Source organism: Procambarus clarkii, chromosome 1, assembly GCF_040958095.1.
Source record: "Procambarus clarkii isolate CNS0578487 chromosome 1, FALCON_Pclarkii_2.0, whole genome shotgun sequence".
NCBI classification, from domain to species: domain Eukaryota; kingdom Metazoa; phylum Arthropoda; class Malacostraca; order Decapoda; family Cambaridae; genus Procambarus; species Procambarus clarkii.
This window is the reverse complement of record NC_091150.1, coordinates 58,765,213-58,791,156: the sequence shown is the minus strand read 5'-3', so window position 1 is coordinate 58,791,156 and position 25,944 is coordinate 58,765,213. Positions and strand designations below refer to the sequence as shown.

Below are 25,944 nucleotides of genomic sequence, written 5' to 3'. Positions count from 1 at the left end.
GGAGAAGCTGCGGGAGCCTTGTGAGGGCAGTAGCACTCCAGATTGCATTTACTTTAACCATGTCGTGGCGCAGTCGACTAAGGTGGGTCTAGGATCATCCCAGACATAAGTTCGAAGCCTCATCACGGCCCTTGTGGATTTGTTCATTGCACGGACACGTTTCGTATTACCACTTACACGAGAATGGGACTCCACTGCGAGGAGTCCTCAGTCCAAGTCTTCTTAACATCCTTATGGAAAAACCTCGTTACATTTACAGAAGGGGTTAAATTGCTGAACTATGCTGATGATATAGCATTAGTAATTACAAGTCCTCCACTTCTAAATAAACCACAAGTGGCATTAGATAAAGTAACATCTAAATGCAGCATTTTATTACTAAATAAACACCATCAATACATTTGATATAACAAATAGTCACTGAGAAGGGTTTCGATGAAATACATGCAGACTTTGTTATGCAAGCCCCTTGGGAATCTCTGCCAGAAGACTATAAAGATTGCTCTTGAATAAAAAAGAACCAGACTAGTCCTCATCTGCTACGTAATATTGCACAGATGCAGAAAGAAACAATCTTGGCATCTGACAGCTTCACACACTTCACAGATAGATCAGTAGACCAGCAGGGGCAAGAAACTGGAGCTGTAGTTAAGGCAGGAAACTCTGCAAATAGTTGGAGACTCAAATGGGTGTTCAACTTTACAAACAGAGATGAGAGCCATTCAAAAGGCTTCGGAATATGCTCTTGCTGATCACCGACAACATGTTATAATACATACAGATTCGAAAACTGCCATTGAGACTTTGCAACAAGTACACATACATGACAACATCCACCTGATCACAAATGTCATATCATGAATGCAAACACTTAAACGTCAAGGTCCTCAGGTCTTATCAACTGGGAGCCAATTCATGTGAGAATAATTGGAAATGACATTGCAGACGAAACTGCAAAACTTGCAACTAAGAGAAGAAATGTAAACATTTACATACCAGCGAGTCTATCACAGATTAAGAAAGTAATTAGAAGTAGAGCAAAGAAAAAATTTACAGTGACCACAGCACAACAGTTGTAACATCAGGATCTGCGGGTTGGTACAAGAATTCAATCAATTACAAACCACTTATTTCAACCCGTTCTCGCACTTGCTTACAGTAAATATTGGCTTATTTAATAAGTGCATATGTGACATACTAATTGATTGTGAATATTTTAGTTTACCTTGAAAAGCTTCATAGAAAACACCGACCTCACCTAACCTTCTTAGTATGTTAAGATAAGCATCTTATTGCTTCTTATTTACAATTATTACTTAACATATCAACGGTATAGGTTAAGTAATAATTGTAATTAAGAAGCAATAAGATGCTTATCTTAACATACTAAGAAGGTTAGGTGAGGTCGCTGTTTTTTATGAAGCTTTTCAAGGTAAACTTAAATATTCACAATCAATTAGTATGTCACATATGAACTTATTAAATAAGCCAATATTGACTGAAGGCAAGTGCGAGACGGGTTGCTTATTTTAATGAACGGGAGCAGTAGAACAACAGAAGTACACTTACATCGCATCAGGCATGAATACCCATGTGCATGTTAAATAGGCTTACAGGTGCCAGAAGATGAGAGGAAATGTCAGCACTGGAGAAATGCCCGACAGATCACTGGAACATTATCTAATTCAGTGTAGAGTTACAAACTCATTAAGATTTCAACTTAGATTCAACAGGGTAGAATAAGTTGTTAAACACACGTGGCAAAATCTTACTGAAACAACTATGCAAGTCATAAATACTCATACTCTGCCAAAGTAAAACAGAAACAAGCAATACATAGTGGAGCAGCCAGAGGCTTAGAGCCCGTGCAGGAATATCCCTGAAAAAAAATCACATGTACAACCACAATCATCACATGCACTACCAGTCATCACATGCACCACCAGTCATCACATGCACCACCAGTCATCACATGAGTAGTGGAAACTGGGCCATAGACTGGGAGTTTTGTTTTTCCAGCCTGCTGGTCTATGGCCCCTGTTTTTTATCGTGAATGTTAGTGACTGCCGGTCTATGGCCCCTGATTATTTTCCTGTGAAACGTGACAGCTGGCCTCTGACCTCTAAAAAAAATTCCGTGAACGTCGGCAATGGCCGCTTCTGTCCCATGCTATTGTACCCGAGGAGATTAAACAACTGCCTCCCATCATCCTGAAATATGCTCACTTCAGCAACCCGCACAGGCACAGCTAATCCCCTATGTTCGATGGTGTCACCTACAGCCATCCTTCATCTTCACTCAATAAATCCGTTTTCCATAACTGCATATATAATCCCATTTTCATATTTATCCCCATTTTGGATATTTACCCGAGGCATTAAAGGGCTCCCTTCCGTCATTCTTAATGTGCATTGACGTCATCCTTCATCTTCCCATAATAAGTCCATTGTCTGTGATGGAATATTTAATCCACTTTTCAAGAATATAATATTAAATCTCATTTTCAATTATATTTTCTGGGTAAAAGATCGCCTATAGAATAAAAGACTGAAATTGCAGAAAGCCTTTTTGGGGGACCTTACAGGACCACCTTTGTATTTTCCACCCATGTTGGTTCAATCATTGCCCTAATTAAAACCCCTTTTTCCATACCCATTTTATCCACTTATACCCTACAATCATGTCACTTATATAAAAACTGCAGAATACCCTATTAATTCTCAGTCTATACCCATTGTATCCACCTATTCCCATCAATCGTGCCACCTATACCAACTGCAGAAGATCCTATCAATACCCCAACTTATACCCTTCAATCGTGTTACATATATACAACTACAGAATACTCTACTAATACCGAGTCTATACCCATTGCATCCACTTATACTCTCCAATCCTGCCACCTATACAAACTGCAGAAGATTCTATCAGTACCTTATTACTACCGAGTCTATACCTATTCATTCACTCTTTTCCTAACTATAGAATAGCTTATTCATTCAAATACCTGTAGTAGAGACTATTTTATTTAGTCTCTACTACAAGGGGAAGCGGTAGATAAATGATTCCTATGTCAGGCTAACTGGGCCTGACATAGGAATCAGTAGACAACCTATCCTAACTTCGCCCCTGGAGACCGGTGGCCGAGCAACTCGAGAACTAATGAAGCAAAGCCTTACCTAGACTTGAAACCTAACCTAACTGAGCAATGCCCTAAAAGACTCAAACCAAACCAAACCTGAAACTATCCTCGGCTAGGCAAGTGCAAGGAGTGGTTAAGAAGAACCCACAGTTAAAAATACCCTACACCCTCATTAAGATCTTAATCTGCTGATTTTTGTGAGAGCTCCCAAGGTCACAACCTCCTCATATTATGTCTAGTCAAACAGTGAGCCGGGCTCCGCTCCCTGGGGCGGGCTCGGTGCCAACCAATAACGGCACAAAAAGCTCGTGCTGATTGGCTGAGCACCTGAGCCCCGCCAGTCACCTTTGACGTTATATGAGCTTGAGGCATGTGTCGCTGCTCTCCACAAGTTCTTGATTGTGCCACCGCCCGCCTGGGCGCCATTTTGTTTCGTAATCTGGCACAATTCATCCCTTTAAAGTCAAATATCATGCAAGATTGAGTATAACACTCGTTCCTTTTAACTTAAATCATAGTTTGAGCTTTCTGTGCACTTTCTAGGTGGATTCATGAGGCAGGAAAGGACTATTTTTAGATGGTGATCATAACACTATACACACTGCCTCACATCCTCATTACCTACATACACTGCCTCACACACCCTAATTACCTATGAACATTGCCTCACACCCTCATTACCTACTGTCCCTGCCTCAGCCTGGGGATCAATACACTGGGGTTAACACACGTGTGTTCCGACAGGTGGCCGAGAAGAGGATGGGGGAGGTGTCGTCAGCGTCTGTGTCCCCGCTGATGGGGGCCTTCCTGGGGCTGGTGGGCGGCTTCCTTGGTCTTCTCCTGCTGGGGGTCTCGCTGACTCTCCTCCGGTCATACAGGTACGCCCTACACCCGTGCTGGGGATCTCCCTGACTTCCCTCTTGTCATAAAGGAACGCCCTCGCCCCTGCTGGGGGTCTCCCTGAGTAGTGGGAGTTATGACTATGGCCAGCCATTTTCCTTTTTTCGACGGCCGGCCACAGTTATAGGGGTGTTTTAATTTTTCCGCAATGGAAGACCATAGTCATATGGGCGGTTTTCCATTTATTCCAACGGTCGGTCTATGGCATAGGGAGAGATTTAATTTTTTCATGAAATTTATCTACTGCTCCATGCCGTCGTATATAATTTTTCAAAGGGGGAATTAAACAGCTCCCTTCAGGTCCTTGTTTTTTAAACAATGGGGATTAAACGGCCGCCTCCAGTCGTCCCGAAATACAGTTACCTCGGCGACCCACACAGACACAGTCGTCCCTAATGGTCAATGATATCATCAGCCAGCCAAACTTCATCTTCATCAATATCTCCGTTTTCTGTGATAGCATATTCAAAGCCATTGACAATGTTTTAATCCCATTTTCATATTTTTCCCATTTTCAAAGACTATTTATGGATAAACATCATATATTGAACATAAGAATGAAATTGCAGGTCTTTTTGGAGGGACTATACAGTATCTCCTATTTACTTCCAGCCCATGTTGAACCAAACATCATCTGCCACTATGCGATAAACTGCAGAAGGTCTATGTATGAGAAGCAAAGGGAATAGCACAATGCTCACACTGGTATTTACCCATGTCTTACCCAATGTATATTAAATATCCGAACTATTTAATACTCCTTTCATCCCCATTTATCTACTTATACCCTAAAGTCATGTGACTCCATTAATATGCAGAAGCCCCTATCAGTAGTTATCGCCTAACTATCTGCTCCAATTCTTTTTACTGATTAGCAAAGACTATTTCAAAGTTTTGAGAAAGATTACATAAGAACATAAGTTTACATAAGTGTAACATAAGAAGAAAGGTAACTGCAGAAGGACGATTGGCCCATACAAGGCAGCTCCTATTTATAACCAACCAATCCTACTCATACATGTCCAGCCCACGTTTGAAACAATCGAGGGACCCCCACCTCCACCACGTTACGCGGTAATTGGTTCCACAAATCAACAACCCTGTTACCGAACCAGTATTTACCCAAGTCTTTCCTAAATCTAAACTTATCCAATTTAGATTGTTTGCGCCCTGAGTTTATCTACACCTGATATTTATAGAGATGTACAAATGGGTGAATGGACATAGCAAAGTGGATATTAATAAGGTGTTAAAAGTATCAACACAATAGAACACACAACAATGAGTATACATTGGGAGGCGGCATACATGAGTACATGAGTACATGAGGTATACATGAGTATACATGAGGAGGCGGCAAACCAAGCAACCTTGGAGGAATTTGACCTCACCAGTGATGAGGTCAAAAGGTGTCTGCTGGAGCTGGATGTGACAAAGGCTGTTGGGCCTGATAGAATCTCACCATGGATAATAAAGGAAGGGGCAGAAGCACTAAGTGTGCCACTCTCTATGGTGTATAACAGGTCACTGGAAACAGGAGACTTACAAGAAAGTTGGAAGACAGCTAACGTGGTCCCAATATACAAAAAGGGTGACAGGCAAGAGGCACTGAATTACAGGCCAGTTTCCTTAACTTGTATACCATGCAAGGTGATGGAGAAGATCGTGAGGAAAAGACTCGTAGAGCATCTGGAGGGAAATAACTTTGTAACGCACCACCAACATGGGTTCAGAGATGGTAAATCGTGCCTCACAGGTTTAATAGAATTTTATGACCAGGCAACGAAAATTAGGCAGGAAATTTTCTGCATTTTCATCAATGCCGACTGCATTTTCCTGGATTGCCAAAAAGCCTTTGACACAGTACCCCACAAAAGGCTGTTAAAAAAGTTGGAGCAACAGGCAGGAGTAAAAGGGAAGGTGCTCCAGTGGATAAGGGAGTACTTAAGCAACAGGAAACAGCGAGTAACGGTGAGGGGGGAGACATCAGAGTGGCGAGATGTCACCAGCGGAGTCCCACAGGGCTCAGTACTTGGACCCATCCTGTTTCTAATATATGTGAACGATCTTCCAGAGGGTATAGACTCATTCCTCTCAATGTTTGCTGATGATGCAAAAATTATGAGAAGAATCAAGACGGATGAAGATAGACAGAGACTACAGGATGACCTGGATAAACTGGAGGAATGGTCTAGAAAATGGCTGCTAAAGTTCAACTCAGGAAAGTGTAAGGTGATGAAATTAGGCGAAGGAAGCAGGAGGCTGAACACAAGGTATCATCTGGGAGGGGAAATCCTGCAAGAGTCAAATAGAGAGAAGGATCTGGGGGTTGATATCACACCGAACCTGTCCCCAGAGGCCCACATCAAAAGAATATCATCAGCGGCATATGCTAGACTGGCCAACATAAGAACTGCCTTCAGAAACTTGTGTAAGGAATCTTTCAGAACCCTGTATGCCACTTATGTAAGACCAATCCTGGAGTATGCAGCTCCAGCCTGGAGTCCATACCTAGTTAAACACAAGACAAAGTTAGAGAAGATTCAGCGGTATGCCACCAGGCTCGTCCCGGAACTGAGAGGATTGAGCTACGAGGAAAGGCTAAAGGAGCTGAACCTCACATCCCTGGAAAACAGAAGAGTAAGGGGAGACATGATAACCACCTATAAAATTCTCAGGGGAATTGACAGGGTGGACAAAGACAAACTCTTCAGCACGGGTGGGACACGAACAAGGGGACACAGGTGGAAACTTAGTACCCAGATGAGCCACAGAGACGTTAGAAAGAATTTTTTCAGTGTCAGAGTAGTTAATAAATGGAATGCACTAGGAAGTGATGTGGTGGAGGCTGACTCCATACACAGTTTCAAATTTAGATATGATAGAGCCCAGTAGGCTCAGGAATCTGTACACCAGTTGATTGACAGTTGAGAGGCGGGACCAAAGAGCCAAAACTCAACCCCCGCAAGCACAATTAGGTGAGTACATTGGATAAGTTTAGATTTAGGAAAATGACCTGGGTAAATACTGGTTCGGTAAAAGGGTTGTTGTTTTCATGGAATCAATTACCGCATAACATGATAGAAGTAGTATCCCCTGATTGCCTCAAGCTTAGATTAGACATTTATATGAATTAGATTGGGTTGATATCAAAAGAAACTGCTTCATATGGGCCAATAGGTCTTCTGCTGTTACCTTCATTCTTATGTTATGTTTTTACTTAGGAAGTGTAGTATCTTAGCTACGTCATCAGCTCCAAGGAGTATTTAGTAACCAATGGAGTACATTACTTTAGCAGCCCCTGACGTCACAGACGGTTCCACTGAGGGATTATATTAACCACTCATTAACATCAGGGTGAGAAAATTTCTTAGCAGCTCGACTCTAGCGGTAGGTGACGTCAGAGGCAATGCAATAATACCTTGCATTAACTGGTACCTTACTTATTTGTAATACATATTCAATGTTTATTTATACTTATAATAATAATAATAATAATAATAATAATAATAGTAATAATAATAATATTCTTCAAGTTAAAAGACTATCCAACCCAAACCTAACCTCATCAAGGGTTTAAGAATATATATTAATACATTTTTTTATCATTTTTAATAGTAATAATAGTTTTCATTCTAATTTTTTAGCCAAATATACATTGTGGAAGCACGATATTTCAGTTGACAATCTCTGTAATCGCAGTGATGGATCATTGCAGGCTAGATATATAGCAGTTCCTCTACCATTTTAAATCTGGGTAATTCCTGCACAGCAACAATATAACACGATTGATAAATGATTCATTATATTACAAAGGTAGTTATCGTACAACTGGCAGCTCAGTGGATTAGTATCTGTGTTCACAGGTGTTCAATTGTCCTCACATCCATCAAATTGCTGTCCAAATGTCATACCGCAATTCATCCATCTAACAACTCAGGTGGATGCTAGCCACTATATTCATAGTAAATCATTCCCAGACCTTGAAAATCTAATCTTGCTCCTAAAATCAGCTAAATTGTTTCTAAACCAACAGTCACAAATACATACATTCATACATACATACATACATACATACATACATACATACATACATACATACATACATACATACATACATACATACTCCACATCCTATACACGCTTAGTCTACAGCCTGTTTTTTCCACATTTGCCCAGTTTAGTCAGATGCAATATATACTATATTAATCCCCTAAAAATGTATTTAGAATATCTTTTTGTCAGGCTTGAAGGAGTAATACCCAGTGGCTTGTTCGTACTATATCGCAGTGGATCTTCCTTCCGCTACTTTGGCTCTGTGGCGACTTTTGATAGTAGGGAGTATTTTCTTCTTGATTTGCCCCTTAATCTGTGAAAAACGTGGAGGTATTTGAACCTTTACAACAGGTAGAGCAGTAGCAGTAGCTGCTGCTACTGCTACTTTAGCAATGCCAGAGAAATTGCAGTAGCCATACACAGACTCAGACTTGGTTACAAGTGCTGCTGGGAGGTAATAAACACAATTGTTAAAGAATATTATATCTGTGGAACAGAAGCAGAGGCGCTACTTACTACCTACTACTACTAGGCGCTACTATTGCACTACTTACTGGAATGTGAAGCTACTGAAGCCCTGCACATCAAACTCAACATTAATCCAACGACAGCAGCTGCATTAGATGCACATTCCACAGCGACTACAATGATTAGAAAAGCTGTTGAGGAATGGGACTCACTAGCGAACATTCTGCACCTACATCTGCCACCAAAATAATGTTATTAAACACGCCTTAAACAGAAGCAAAAAAAAAAAAAAACATAAAAAAAAACAGGGGAAAAAGGAGGAACCCCCACCTCCATTTAAAACTTTGACCCAAATATCACAGTAGCAAGGTTATCACGAATAACCGAATACAATTACGGGCTCACCATAGCCTGTGCTACATGGGCATTTCGTTCTGAGTAGCTGAATATGAAAACAACAACAACAACATATTTAGAATACGTTTTTCAGTAACCCAACAGATTATTCACCCCAATAATCTTAAATTTTGTACTGTTAATTCATATTGATGCATACGAATCAGTATAGTATCCATGTTGTTCAAGCAAGTCCATAATATTATTGAATACCATGTTATATTCAAACAAACCAAATATTATAATTACATGAATATAAATAAATAAATAATAAATAAATATGTTTATTCAGGTAAGGTACATACATACAAGTGATGTTACATTAATGGATTGATATATAGATAGAGCTAGTACATACAATGCCTAAAGCCACTATTACGCAATGCGTTTCGGGCATATATATACCCACTTACATACTATTGATATGTATAAACCAGGGTGTTTGTCACATTGAAATATTATTAGTATTTATTAATAAAAAACCGTGTTTTTGATATGGCATACTTAAATATAACTTAACAACATTTACACAAAAAAGTACACTTGTAAATACATACAAAATTTGGCATTTAGACATGAAATATAACATTTACACATTAAATATGTCCCTTTATACACAAAATACAACATTTGCACACACACACAGTACAACATTTATATACAAAAAATACCATTTACACACAAAATATGCCATTTATAGACAAGATATGTCATTTACATACAAAACATGCCAGTTACACACAGAAATATATCATTTACACAAATATTGCATGTACACTCAAAGTATGAAATTTACACAAAGTATGGTATTTGCATAAATATAACAAATTGTATATACACTTGTACAATTAAAATGCACTATCTAAAATTACACAATTTCATAAACATAACGTTCAGAAAATACTCGCACACTGTCTCATATTTTTCTGATAACATATACAAAACTTACACAAATACACAATTTGCATAAAATTACAGTTGCACCAGTTTCACTTCAGCAATTAAAATACAACGTGCACAAATACACTATTCACACAAAAATTATTATAAAATATGGACAGTTAATATACAACTTGTGTAATTAATTCAGATCTTTGCCCAATTAATACAACCAAACTTGCTATATAATTACACGACTTACACAATGACAATCAATACACAACAGGCACAAATACACAATTCGTCCATATACAATTACACAATTAATACACAATTTGCTCATTTATTACACATCTTTCATAATTATTACAAAACTTGCATAAATACAATCCAATGCATATCCGGTACAAATGCATGCAATACATAACTAGCCGAAATATGTAAAATACACAACTAGCACAAATACACAATTCACACAAACACAATTACAACAAATAGACAATTATTACACAACTTGCACAAATATAATTAACACACAATTAGCACAAATACACAATTCACACAAATACACTTGCAAAACATATGCAATTAATACACAACTTGCACAAGCAACACACAATTTTCGGGAATATAATCAATATGTAATTCCAATCATCATACAACTTGTGTAAAATACTATAATATATATTCTGAACAATTAATTCAGAACTTCCACAATTATAATCATTGTGCTATTTGTACAAATAGAATCACACCCAACTTAGTCAAACAATACACAATTTGCACAGTATTTTTCTAGTTATATTTAGGACATTTATAATATGCTGTGTTTAACCAAAAATTATCCCAAAAAAGTCAGAATTTCACATATTTGAATGGTACATCTATCCTATGAGCTCAATATAAGAACACACATACCTTTTCCATGAATGTTTCAACATTATTAGTACAAACCTATTCATCTAGTATATGTCCCTTGTTTTAATATCTTATTAATATCCCCCCTTATAACTACCATTGAAATCATATCACCCATGTTTATGTAGGCAAACCATCCAACAGACTTCTTGGTTCTAGCCTTAGTTATATTAGGTAGGATGGGTGGGGTTTAAGACAGGTTGAGTTAGATTAAGTCAGTAATTCTTTGTTAATTTAAGCAATCTTACTATATCCTTTCAAAATGCATCCTATTAGAACCTAAATTTATCTAAATCTAGCAAAAATTCTGATACTACACAAATTTACCCAAATTCAATCTAGCAAAAGTTAAACTAGCTAAATATAAGCATCCCATATCCTCACATACAAGCCTATGTGACCTCTATACATCCATTACATCAGATACCTATAACTGAATCCCAAATAGGCTAATTTACACAATTATATGAACAAGTTAGTTCATTACCCCCCAAGATATTATATATCCTAACTTACACAACCTTACCTAACCTGACCTAGCACATCCGAAGCTAGATATTATTAAAGTTGACTAAAATTATGCGGTCCCACTTAGAGTTTACCACATTAAACACAATTTTCACCAAATTTACCCAAATCTACCTAAATTCACCTAATTTAAGACAATTTTCACCACATTTTCCCAAATTTACCGTATCATAGCACAACCAAAGCCCCATTTATCAAAGCTTGACCTATTTCATCTGAATTTATTGTATATTTAAAATATCCAACATCCGGTCTTGGCATATCATAGCCCCATTCCCAAGACCATATCCTCACATACAACCCTATATAGCTTCTGCTATTTCATTACAAATGCTAGCTATAACTTGAACCCAAATAGGGTAATTTACTCTATTTTATGAACATGCTAGTTCATTACCACTAAGCTATTTTATATCCTACCCTACACAGCCCTACCTAATCTGACCTAGCACATCCAAAGCTAGATTTTATTAAAGTTGGCAAAATATAAGATATCCAATCCAAATTTTATCTAATTTAAGACACTTTCCACCAAATTTACCTAAATTTAGGCAATCTAATATAATTTCCACCAAATTTACAGTATCATAGCACAACCAAAACACAATTTACTGGAGTTTCACCTATTCCATATAAATTTAATGTGTATTTCCAATATCTAGTCACTGCCTAACATACTTTATTCTTAAGACCATTTCATAGTGTTAGTGCTGTGTTCAACTAGCCATTTTCCTTCATCCATATGTGTTTATTGAACTCAATCCAACCAAACCTATCCTAACCTACCCTAACCTAACATAACACAGCCAAAGTAAAATTTTATCAAATTTATCCCAATCTGAGTCAATTCCACTAAATGTGCAGGCGATGAGTCACAATAACGTGGCTGAAGTATGTTGTATGAGTATGTTATATGAAGTATGTCCACTAAATGTACCTCATTTCGAAAACAAAACAATGTTGAAATTAACTAAATGTAACTAATCATATTACAACCAAAACTGGATTTAACGGTTAGAGCTGTTACCATCTATTACCAACATTCGGTCTTTGGAACACATACCCCATTCTCAATACCATTTCACTCTACTAGTGTTGTGTCCATCCAGCTTTTTTCAATATCCAGATGTGTTTTTCTAGCATCAATCCTACCTAACAAGACCTAGCCTAACCTAAGCTAACACAACAATAGCTAAATTCAACCAAGTTATCCCAATTTGAGTCAATTCCACTAAATTTATCCTAATTATAACTAAGCAAAGCCGAATTATACTAAATGTTCTTATGCCCATCACATCCAGAGCAGAAGTTAACTGATAGAGTTGTTAATGTCTACTTCCACCTTCCATTCCACCCTGGGTTACAACTGATTTTTACGAATATATTCTCAGAAGTGTGTTGTTGTTGTTACTGGATATTTTTTCCTCATATTACCATAACTCATCAATAAGAGAACTAACCTCTGATATGACATATACTTAGAAAAGTGTCAATGTCCATATAAACCTAACTGTCTCATACCAAACTTGCCTGGATCTTCGTTATATATAGCAACTTCATTGTTAAGAGATGGTTGATTTTGGGTACAAACCTAACTGCCCCATGCCTAACCAGCTTGGATTTATATTCAATATTGTAGCTACATTACTTGGTAAGTGTTTTGTTTTAACACATCAACTCAGCCACCCTGAACCTATCCTCCTTTTTACCTAACTCCAAATGTATCGTATTTTGGGGGTGAAAGTGTTGTTTGTGCATCAGCCCAACTGCCCTGGACCTAACTTCTGATACCATGATCTTGGTCCAATGTTGCAACTTTGTTTTTTGTTTGTTTTCATACAATACAAGCAACTCATCCCACCTTAACCTCTATTACCTGGGGGTTAATGGAAATGTGTTATTATAGGGCATTTTCTCTACATCAGTTCAACTTAACTATCCTTAATCTAACTTTATGTAACTGGATCTGAACTCCATTTTACATCATATTTTTTCAGAAAGGATATGATATCTATACAATTAACCTTAACCTATCCCATAAGTGATGGGTTTTAGACCTCCCCCCCCCCCTTACCTTGCTAGCTATATATTTAAGGTATGAGACCCCCCTCTACATTTTCAAAATTATGGTAAAATTGGATAAAATCCCATAAATTAGAGATAAATATGGGTTAATTAGAGATATATTAGGTTAATATGTGTAAATATATATTCCTACTTTACTTATATAGCATAACTTCCAGGTAGCTCCTCCTAATATCCACCCAATCTCATTCATATATATGTCTAATCTAAGTTTGAGAAAATCAAGGGGATACTAGTTCTAACATGTTACACAGTAATTGGTTCATAAAACAAGAACCCGTTTACCGAACCAGTATTTACCCAGGTCTTTTTCCGTAAATCTAATTATCTAATCTACACATAATTCCATTTGTCAACCACTCTGACACTAAAAAAGTTCTTTCTAATATCTCTGTGGCTCATTTGGGCACTCGGTTTCCACCTGTGTCCCATAGTGCGTGTGCCCCTTGTGTTAAATAGCCTGTCTTTATCTACCCTATCAATTCCCTTCAGAATCTTGAATGTGGTGATCATGTCCCCTCTAATTCTTCTGTCTTCCAGCGAAGTGAGGTTTAATTCCCGAAGTCTCTTCTCGTAGTTCATACCTCTCAGCTCGGGTACTAGTCTGGTGGCAAACCTTTGAACCTTTTCCAGTTTAGTCTTATCCTTGACTAGATATGGACTCCATGCTGGGGCTGCATACTCCAGGATTGGCCTGACATATGTGGTATACAAAGTTCTGAATGATTCTTTACACAAGTTTCTGAATGCCGTTCGTATGTTGGCCAGCCTGGCATATGCCGCTGATGTTATCCTCTTGATATGGGCTGCAAGAGACATGTCTGGCGTGATATCAACCCCCAAGTCTTTTTCTTTCTCTGACTCTTGAAGTATTTCATCTCCCAGATGATACCTTGTATCTGGCCTCCTGCTCCCTAAACCTATCTTCATTACATTACATTTGCTTGGGTTAAACTCTAACAACCATTTGTTTGACCATTCCTTCAGCTTGTCTAGGTCTTCTTGAAGCCTCGAGCAGTCCTCCTCTGTCTTAATCCTTCTCATAATTTTGGCATCGTCTGCAAACATTGAGAGAAATGAATCTATACCCTCCGGGAGATCATTTACATATATCAGAAACAAGATAGGACCGAGTACAGAACCCTGTCGGACTCCACTGGTGACTTCCCGCCAATCTGAGGTCTCACCCCTCACCGTAATTCTCTGCTTCCTATTGCTATGGTACTTCCTTATCCACTGGAGCACCTTAAGGGCTACACCTGCCTGTCTCTTCAGCTTATGTACCAGCCTCTTATGTGGTACTGTGTCAAAGGCTTTCCGACAATCCAAGAAGATGCAGTCCGCCCAGCCTTCTCTTTCTTGCTTAATCTTTGTCACCTGGCCGTAGAATTCTATTAAGCCAATCAGGCAAGATTTACCCTCCCTGAACCCATGTTGGCGATTTGTCACGAAGTCCCTTCTCTCCAGATGTGTTACCAGATTTTTTCTCACGATCTTCTCCATCACCTTGCATGGTATACAAGTCAAGGACACTGGCCTGTAGTTCAGTGCCTCTTGCCTGTCGCCCTTTTTGAATATTGAGACCACATTCTCCGTCTTCCATATTTCTGGTAGGTCTCCCGTCTCCAGTGACCTACTGTACACTATGGAGAGTGGCAAGCAAAGTGCCTCTGCACACTCTTTCAGTACCCATGGTGAGATCCTGTCTGGACCAACAGCCTTTCTAACATTCAGATTCAGCAGGTGTCTCTTGACCTCCTCTCTCGTAATTTCGAACCCTTCCAAGGCCGCCTGGTTTGCTTTCTCCTAGCACAGTGACCTCACCTTGTTATATTGTGAAGACCTCCTGGAACCTCTTGTTGAGTTCTTCACACACCTCTTTGTCATTCCCTGTATACCTGTCCTCGCCTGTTCTAATTTTCAATACCTGTTCTTTCACTGTTGTTTTCCTTCTGATGTGACAGTGGAGTAGCTTTGGTTCGGTCTTGGCTTTGTTTGCTATATCATTTTCATAACTTTTCTCTGCTTCTCTTCTCACCCTGACATACTCATTCCTGGTTCTCTGGTATCTCTCTCTGCTTTCAGGTGTTCTGTTATTCCAGAAGTTCCTCCACGCCCTTTTGTTCAGTTTCTTTGCTTCCATACATGCCCTATTATACCATGGATTCTTCTTTTGCTTCTCGGATTTTTCCCTTTGGGCCGGGATGAACCTCTTTACTGCCTCCTGACACTTTTGGGTGACATAGTCCATAATATCTTGTACAGACTTATCTCTGAGGTCTGTGTCCCAAGGTACTTCCCTTAGGAAACTTCTCATCTCTTCATAATTCCCTTTCGGTATGCCAGCCTTTTGTTTCCTAGTTCTTTTATGGGGGAGATAATTCCTAGCTCTACCAGGTACTCAAAGTTCAATACACTGTGATCACTCATTCCCAAGGATGCTTCCATCTTAACTTCCCTTATATCCCACTCATTTAGGGTAAATAACAAATCAAGCATTGCTGGTTCATCTTCTTTTATTCTTGTTGAATCCTTGATGTGTTGGCTTAGAAAGTTTCTTGTTGCCACGTCCAGCAGCTTATTAATTAGCTCCCCATGTTTCCGGTCCTCCATGCGGGTCTCTGTTCTCCCAATCTATCTTTCTATGGTTGAGTCTCTCATGATTAGTAGTCCATATCCATTCCTGCTAGCAACAGAAGCTGCTCTCTCAATTATGGTAATGGTGGCCATGTTGTTTCTATCATATTCCTGTCTGGGTCTTCTGTCATTTGGTCGCGGATTAAATATGACTACGACTATAATTTTTTGCCCTCCAGTTGTTATGGTACCTATTATGTAGTCACTGAAACCTTCACAGCCCTGAATAACCATCTCCTCAAAGTCCCAGCCTTTTCTTACCAGCAGAGCTACACCACCACCACCACCTCTTCCTTCCCTCTTTTTCCTCATAACAAAATAGTCCTGTGGGAACACTTCATTTGTTATGGTTTTCGTTAGCTTTGTTTCTGTGAGAGCTATTATGTCTGGGTTTTCCCCCTACTACCCATTATTCAAGCTCATTTGCTTTATTTGTAATTCCATCTATGATAGTGTACATTGCCTTGAGGCTCATTTTCTTCTGTCCCTTCTCAAATCGCCTCCTTGGTGAGTGTTCTGCTGGTGGGGGAAGCTGTTCCATGGGTGTGAGGATTTGTGAGGTGGATAACAGGGTCTCAGAGAGCACTGGCATGAGGGGTGGGGGGTCAAGTGAAGGGGGAGGGACAGGGATGGTATGGGGTGAAAGGGGAGGGAGCACAGGAAGGAAAAAGGGAGAGGGGGGACTTGGCAGGAGGAGGGGAGGGGTAGAAGGGTGGGGATTGGGTGTCAGAGGAGAGATTTGGCTGAGCATTTGAGTGGTGGTAGGGAAGGTTTGGGGTAGGGGGGTTTCTATGCAGAGGAGGGTGGTGGGGTTGCCCTCCCCGCTGGTGTTACTGGATAGCTGGATGTGGATTCCCCCCTTGCAACTGGGGATGTTGTGTTGGGAGCTGTGATTTCCTGGTTTTCCCCTCTCGCCCTGCGCCTCTTCCTTGCTTCTGCCACCATGGCTCTCTCCTCCCTCGTCATGTCCCTCTGGAGGAATACATTTTTGAATTCTCCCACATATTGCAGGTAGCTCTTCCTTGTTAGAAACTTCTCCTTTGTGTTCTCGTTTGCAAACACTATCTTTAACACACGGTCTCGGTCTTTGTTGTACCAGCCTAGCCTGAAAACCTTCTCAATGCTATACTCAGCCCCTTCCATGTCTAGTGCCTTGAGTATTTCATTCACTGCCGCTGTGTCCTTATCATTCCACTCTGTTCTACTGGAGCCTTCCTGCTCTTAAATACCCACAGCTACCACTGATCTTTTCCTTTCCAGCAGCTGGCTAGTGGAGCGTGCTGCTTCCTGTGAGGTGGCTGCTTTCATGGCTACCTCCATCACTGCAGACATTACTTTAGAGTTTTTTTTAGCACTTCTGCAAATGTTGCTTTTATTGTGGCATTCTCTTCCAAAATACTATTACCACCTTCTCCCTGGATGATTTAATGAGTCTCAGCATCGATACTGTTCTCTTTAAGGGCTCTAATCTCCTCTTTTGCTGCTGTCAGCTCTCTTTTCAGGTTGCTTGTTTCGTTCTTCATTTCCTGCATCATTTCTTGCATCTCACTCTTGATGTCCTCCAGAAACTGGGCGAACATTTCCTTCATTTAGTCACCTTGACTTTTCCCTGTTCCCCTGTTACCTCTGGCTGTCATGCTTGCCCCTGTTGCTAGTTGTGCCATGATAGGATTTGTCAGGAGGGCAGAGAGGGGTGGTGGAGGAGAGAGAGAGAGAGAGAGAGAGAGAGAGAGAGAGAGAGAGAGAGAGAGAGAGAGCGAGAGACAGACAGACAGAGAGAGAGAGAGAGAGAGAGAGAGAGAGAGAGAGAGAGAGAGAGAGAGAGTTTGTGGGAGAGACGGGTAAGAGTGGGGTGAGAGAGAGGGGTGAGAGTGGGGTGAGAGAGAGGGGTGAGAGAGTAGAGTGAGAGAGTGGGGTGAGAGAGAGGGATGAGAGAGAGACAAAGACACGTGCGTGCGTGTGTTTGTGTGTCCGCGCGTGTGTGTTTGTTTGTGTGTGTGTGTGTGTGTGTGTGTGTGTGTGTGTGTGTGTGTGTGTGTGTGTGTGTGTGTGTGTGTGTGTGTGTGTGTGTGATGGATGGGTGGGGGCGATCTGACTCTCTCACTGAGGTGAGAAGAAAGGAGGGGGGGGGGGGAAAGAGGGACAAGAGGGAGAGAGAGAGAGAGGGAAGAGAGAGGGAGAGGGAGGAGAGAGAAGAGAGAGAAGAGAGAGAGAGAGAGGAGATGGAGATAGATGGAGAGGGAGAGGGGGTGAGGGAGAGAGGGGGCGAGAGAGCGAGGGGGAGGAGAGAGGTGTGTGTGTGTGTGTGTACTCACCTAGTTGTACTCACCTAGTTGTGCTTGCGGGGGTTGAGCTCTGGCTCTTTGGTCCCGCCTCTCAACTGTCAATCAACAGGTGTACAGGTTCCTGAGCCTTTTGGGCTCTGTCATATCTACACTTGAAACTGTGTATGGAGTCAGCCTCCACCACATCGCTTCCTAATGCATTCTATTTGTCAACCACTCTAACACTAAAAAAGTTCTTTCTAATATCTCTGTGGCTCATTTGGGCACTCAGTTTCCACCTGTGTCCCCTAGTGCGTGTGCCCCTTGTGTTAAACAGCCTGTCTTTATCAACCCTGTCAATTCCCTTGAGGATCTTGAATGTGGTGATCATGTCCCCCCTAACTCTTCTGTCTTCCAACGAAGTGAGGTTTAATTCCCGTAGTCTCTCCTCGTAGCTCGTACCTCTCAGCTCGGGTACTAGTCTGGTGGCAAACCTTTGAACCTTTTCCATTTTAGTCTTATGCTTGACTAGATATGGACTCCATGCTGGTGCCGCATACTCCAGGATTGGTCTGACATATGTGGTATATAATGTTCTGAAAGATTCCTTCCACAAGTTTCTAAAGGCCGTTCTTATGTTAGCCAACCTGGCATATGCTGCTGCTGTTATCCTCTTGATGTGAGCATCAGGGGACAGGTCTGGCGTGATATCAACCCCCAGGTCTTTCTCTCTCTCGGACTCTTGAAGTATTTCATCTCCCAAGTGATACTTTGTATCTGGTCTCCTGCTTCCTACCCCTATCTTCATTACATTACATTTGCTTGGATTAAACTCTAACAGCCATTTGTTCGACCATTCCTGCAGCTTGTCCAGGTCTTCTTGAAGCCTCAAGCTGTCCTCCTCTGTCTTAATCCTTCTCAAAATTTTGGCGTCGTTAGCAAACATTGAGAGGAATGAGTCTATACCCTCTGGGAGATCATTTACGTATATCAGAAACAGGATAGGTCCAAGTACAGAGCCCTGTGGGACTCCACTGGTGACTTCACGCCAGTCTGAGGTCTCACCCCTCACTGTAACTTTCTGCTTCCTATTGTTTAGGTACTCCCTTATCCACTGGAGCACCCTACCAGTTACTCCTGCCTGTTTCTCTAGCTTATGCATCAACCTTTTATGGGGTACTGTGTCAAAGGCTTTCCGACAGTCCAAAAAAATGCAGTCCGCCCAGCCTTCTCTTTCTTGTTTAATCTTTGTCACCTGATCGTAGAATTCTATCAATCCTGTAAGGCAAGATTTACCCTCCCTGAACCCATGTTGATGGGTTGTCACGAAGTCTCTTCTCTCCAGATGTGTTACTAGGTTTTTTCTCACAATCTTCTCCATCACCGTGCATGGTATACAAGTTAAGGACACTGGCCTTAAGGACACAAAGTTAAGGGACACAAGTTAAGGACACAAGTTAAGGCACTGGTTCAGTGCCTCGTGTGTGTGCGTGTGTGTGTACTCACCTAGTTGTACTCACCTAGTTGTGCTTGCGGGGGTTGAGCTTTGGCTCTTTGGTCCCGCCTCCCAACCGTCAATCAACAGGTGTACAGGTTCCTGAGCCTATTGGGCTCTATCATATCTACACTTGAAACTGTGTATGGAGTCAGCCTCCACCACATCACTGCCTAATGCATTCCATTTGTCACAGTCCCATAGGGCTCTGTACTTGGACCTATCCTGTTTCTGATATACGTAAATGATCTCACAGAGGGTATAGACTCATTCCTCTCAATGTTTGCTGACGACACCAAACTTATGAGAAGGATTAAGGCAGAGGAGGACAGCTTGAGGCTTCAAGAAGACCTGGACAAGCTGCAGGAATGGTCGTGTGTGTGTGTGTGTGTGTGTGTGTGTGTGTGTGTGTGTGTGTGTGTGTGTGTGTGTGTGTGTGTGTGTGTGTGTGTGTGTGTGTGTGTGTGTGTTTGTGTGTGCGTGCGCGCGCGTATGTGCGAGGGCGTGTGCACTAGCCGCTTTTAGAATTATTGCTACAGCTTGGAGACACAAACCTTCTCACTGACAGTGATAAATAATTCTCCAAAAGCACGGAGCAATAAACATGATCAACAATTGTGTATCGTCTTGTTCTTTTTCTGTACCCCAGATGCAGGTGTGTGCAGCCAGGGGTAGGCGGGCGAGACATGGGCGTGTTGGGAGGCTTGGAGCTGCAGTCTCCGACCACCAAGACAGACGCCCTCACGCCCGGACTACACTCACAGGGACACGCCCAAGCCGGCCCTGATGTCCTCATATCTGCCTCCTGTGAGTCCTCTCTTGCTCTTCTTCTGTGGAGTTCATAAATATAATTATCTTCAGGTTTCCTTCTTTTCTTAATTTGCAAGTTCCTCGGCCTGTCCTTATCATCATCTTTTTTATTATCATCATCAAATTTCACAGTGTGTCTATAGCGGCATCATATTACACTGTGATGCCGCTATAGATACACTGTGATGCCACTATAGATACACTGTGATACAACTATAGTTACACTGTTATGCCACTATTGATACACTGTAATGCCACTATAGATACACTGTAATGCCACTATTGATACACTGGGATACCACCATATGTACACTGTGATGCTGATACAGATATACTGTGATGACACCATAGATACACTGTGATGTGTTACGGAGTGCCAGCCTGTATTCCCCTTTTCCTCGAATATAAGAGTCATCAACTCCCTGTTTGTAAATATCTACAAGAAGCATTAGTTAATTTGAATATACTTGAGAGGAAGCAGGATGTTGCACCTGGGAAAAAATGCGATATTTGTTTATTTGAGATGAGTCTATCAAGTGTGTCCTTGTTAAAATGGGGGAGCGAGCCAAGAGTTCCCGTCGGGGGGGGGGGGGGGAAGGAGAGGCCCAGGTGCATTATGGAAGCAGCGCCAGCCATGGCGTGATTGGTCGGTGGTGGGGGCTTGGCGAAGTTAACCAATCCCGTTGCGCAACGGGCGTGACGTTGCATGACGTCAGGTGCTCCTGCAGGAAAGCGCAAAAAGTGAACTTACTGGCTACCTGGGTGTCGAGCTGAGCGGAAATGCACTCGTTTGCTCAGCCTTTTGGGAGTCGATTTAGGCCTCTGGATATGATTCGGACAGCGACGTTCACCAACGAAGAGGAAGACATGTCGACTCACGTGGGAGTATTGTAGCAGAGCTGATTTGGTGTGAGAAAGACACCAGGAGCTAGATGCTGGCAGGGTTAGGAGTAATTCGTTGACACGGTGCTAGGATGAGTGTTGGACATCTTTGTGGACTGCGTACGTTGACAGCTATGAGGAACCGAATTCGGTAGCAGTCCGTCATCAGAAAATCATCCATCGTATGTTCATGCCACGAGACTGTGGTGATGCAGAGGACCAGTGAACCAGTGTTGATAGGGGCAAGCCAATCAACACCTGTCTAGGCCTGTCATCAAGTGGGAAACATCTGGTGAGGCGCGGAGCTCGCCTAGGAATGAGAGGATCGTCAGCCCATCGTGTATCTACGAGAAGCCATCTGACGCCGAATCATTGAGCTGCAGCTATATTCTACGAGGAGCTACCCGGCGCAGGGTCTACAAGCTGCAGTAACGCTTTGTCAGGTAGATAAAATTGCCCTCCCATTTTCCCCTTTGGTTAGGAAAGGTGTTAAAACAAATTAGTGTGTTTGTTCGATATTTTGGTGGAGTAATTTTCATATTTTTTTGAGGGATATTCCTGCGCGGGCCCTAAGCCTCTGGCTGACCCACTAAGTGTTGCTTGTTTTTGTTTTACTTGGGCGGAGTATGAGTATTTATGACTCGTATGGTCGCTTCAGTAAGATTTTGCCATATGTGTTTAACAACTTCTTCTGCTCTGTTGAATCTAAGTTGAAATCTTAATGGGTTTGTAACTGTGCACTGTGTTAGATAATGTTCCAGTGGTCTGTCGGGCATTTCTCCACAGTGCTGACATTTCCTCTCATCTTCCGGAACCTGTAAGCCTATTTCCCATGAACATGGGTATCCAAGCCTGATGCGATGTAAGTGTACTTCTGTTGCTCTACTGCTCCCTTTCATCAAACTAAGTGGTTCGTAGTTGGTTGAATTTTTGTACCAACCCGCAGATCCTGATGTTGCAACTGCTGTGTTGTGGTCACTGTACATCTTTTGCATTGCTCTGTTTCTAATTACTTTCTTAATCTGTGATAGATTCTGTGGATTGTAAATGTCCTCTTTTTTTTCTTAGTTGCAAGTTTTGCAGCTTTGTCTGCAATGTCGTTTCCTTTTATTCCCACATGATTTTTCGTATTGACAGCATTGTCCTAAATATATGTATCAATGATTATTGACATGATTTGAGGAGCACTGATTGGGGTCTGACGGCCAGGGTAAATTATTTCCAAGTAAACCCATCGATTTTACGTGCGTTTCCTTCCTTCCCTTTATTTCTGGATGTGTTGTCGTGATGGGATACTGGGCACCATACCATACTTTATTACTAGAGTCCTGGAATGGGAGATACAAATACCACTGAGTTTAGAGTAGTACTCGAACACGATGTCAGGAGAGTCGAGTTGGTGACCTTGTTCAGGAAACTTTATGCTGAGCAGCTCGACCTGAGTAATCCTTGAGTTCCGTGTTTGTGGACACCCAAGTAAGAGGACTAGGGAGTGATCGAGCTATCTCACTCCCTGAGGGGTGCAAGGCCGGGTTAAGAAGAGGACTCTGCCCCGTGGGTCGACTGAGGTGCATCCCCAGTGGTGAACAGTGGCACCAGGTGATAAGGGGTAACCAAGACCCACGACAGATGCCACACTATATACACTGTGACACCAGATGATAAGGGGTAACCAAGACCCACGACAGATGCCACAATATATACACTGTGACACCACTATAGGTACGCTGCTACAGATGCACTCTGATACAATTATAGATAAACTGTGATGCCATTATAGAAACAATGTGATGCTGCTATAGTTACACTGTGATGCCACTATAGATACACTGTGATGCCACTATAGATTGACTGTGATGCTGCTATACACTGTGATGCTGCTATAAATACAATGTGAAGCTGCTATAGATATACTGTAATGCCACTATGAATAAACGGTAATGCCACTATAGATACATTGTGATACCGCTATAGATACACAGTGATGCTGCTATAGATACACTATGATGCTGCTATAGATACACTGTGATGTCAGTGTTGACACACTGTAATGTCACTGTAGATACACTATGATGTCACTATGATACACTGATGCTGCAATGGTTACACTGTGATTCTGCTACAGAAACACTGTGATGCTGCCATAGATATACTGTGAAGCTGCTATAGATACTGTAATGATATTATAGATACACTGTGATGATTCTATATATGCACTGTGATGCTACTATAGATTCACTGTGAAGCCATTATAGATACACCGTAATGCTACTATAGATACACCGTAATGCTGCTATAGATACACTGTTATGTTACTATAGATACACTGTTATGTTACTATAGATACACTGTGATGCCACTATAGAAGCCTTGTGATGCCACTATAGATTCACTGTTATGCCACTAAAGATGCCAACAGAGATACTGATGCTACTATAGATTCACTGTGAAGCCATTATAGATACACTGTGATGCTATTATAGATACACTGTTATGCTTCTAAAGATACACTGATGCCACTACGGATACACAATGATGCCACTACAACAGCAACTACAAGACAAGAACAAACACTGAACACAGCCCAGGGACTGAGAGTTTAGAGAGCCAAATTAGCAATGTAGAAGGACATTGTGTCGAGGTACACGAAAATGAATGCAATATTGAACAGCAAACTGGTAATATGAATAGGGAGAGAAAAAATGAGAAAGACGAGAACAAAAATGAGAAAGATGAAAGCAACAAGGAGAAAGATAAGGGCAATACCGAGAAAGAATGCGGAAACTAGAAAATTAGAACAAAAAACACAGAGGTAGCCATGGCATGCACAAGAACAAACAATTAGAATACAAACACATGAAAATATTTGCAGATATTATGCAAAAGGAAAGTTCAGATATGGGACCAGAGGCACGGAATGCACATTCATGCATCCCCGAAAATGCTGAAACATGTTTTGGAAGGGCAGATGTCGTTTTGGTACAGAGTGTAGATATTTCCACCCTAAGTTATGCAAACTCAGTTAATGAGAGAAAATGCAACGATCTTCATTATTCTGATTTCCATGTGAGAGGTACACAGCGCTATATAAGAGAGGAAGTCCAGTATAATAGCCCTGGAATTTTTTTTTTAGAGGCAGGCAGAAACAGAGGGAGGAACAGACAGGCAGAAACGTTGCAGGAGTACGGATAGAGAGGGCGGGAAATGCCCAAGACTGGACGACAATTCTTCATCAAGTGCACACATACTACACCCCTCAACTACTCAGAAACTACCACACTACCCAGTATCACTTCCAAAACTGGACAAACCATTGCCACAACAACACACCCTGGGTCAGGGTGGAGAGGAGGGAGAACTACCAAAACCTTCCAGAAGTGACACGCACAATGGAAAATCATTCATATATGCAAACGCCTAAATATATACAAGGCCTAAAGTCAAAATCAAGAAATAGTTAAGTTCATAAATGACCTCCTATTAGAGTCAAATTCAATATTTGGGGCATTCACGGAAACTCTTTACGATAGATTACATGGATAGTGAAATCTGGATTCAAAATTGTAATTTATATATGTGTGGCCTGGTATGCACAGAGCTACTAAACTCAACTAATGAGGTGGTAGAGGTACTTGGAATTAAGGTAGAAAAAATAAACATAATTATTATTCTAATATATAAACCGCCAGATACAACGGTTGAGGAATTCACAGAGCAGATGCACAAAATAGAGAACATCCTTGATAATCTAGCGAACCCAGCTCCAGATACTATCTTCCTTGGAGATTTCAATTTACCAAGTCTAAGATGGAGAATGGCAAATACAAATATGAGCGCAGGGAACGACCCGGGAAATAACCAACCACAGGTCAGAGAACTTTTGGGATTCTGTGACAAATTCTCACTCAATCAACAGATTACAGAACCAACAAGGAACGAAAACACACTAGACTTGTTATTCACAAACAATGATGAACTAATCAGAGACATTACAATCTCAGATACTAAATACTCAGACCATAAGCTCATTGAAGTGCGAACTAGCATAAATAACGGTAGTAGGTCTAAGAGACCCAACAAGCGAGAAGGAGTATTCAATCAAATCAATTTCAACAAAAGAGGATCGACTGGGAAAAAATAAATGTAGACCTTGCAAACATTCAATGGGAGACGCTCTTAAGCGACAAAACTTCCACTCAGGGAATAGCTCAACTGACAGCTGAAGCTTACAAGGTCTGCTTGAAGCACGTGCCTGTGAGGAGGGGCAGAAAGAAGACCACTCTAGAAAGAGCACGCATACAATTGCACAGAAGGAAACAATTACGGAAATGTTTAGACAGACATGCCTTTCACAGGAAAGGAAAATAAACCTAAATAGGGAGATCGAAGAAATAGAGCAAACGTTGAAGCAATCATACGAGGCTGAAGAAATTGAATTGGAACAGAAAGCTATACAAGAGATAAAAAAAAAATCCAAAATATTT

At 41.2% G+C, this 25,944-nt stretch overlaps 1 protein-coding gene across 1 annotated transcript in view; it reads left to right on the top strand.

Annotated features, from left to right (window-relative positions):
- Window positions 1-25,944, top strand: part of LOC123755425 (synaptogenesis protein syg-2) — a 773,573-nt gene that overhangs the window by 695,144 nt on the left and 52,485 nt on the right. The window contains exons 11-12 of the mRNA XM_069312426.1: window positions 3,887-4,020; window positions 20,418-20,575. Coding sequence (XP_069168527.1) covers window positions 3,887-4,020; window positions 20,418-20,575 — 292 coding nt within the window. The remainder of the gene's footprint in view (window positions 1-3,886; window positions 4,021-20,417; window positions 20,576-25,944) is intronic.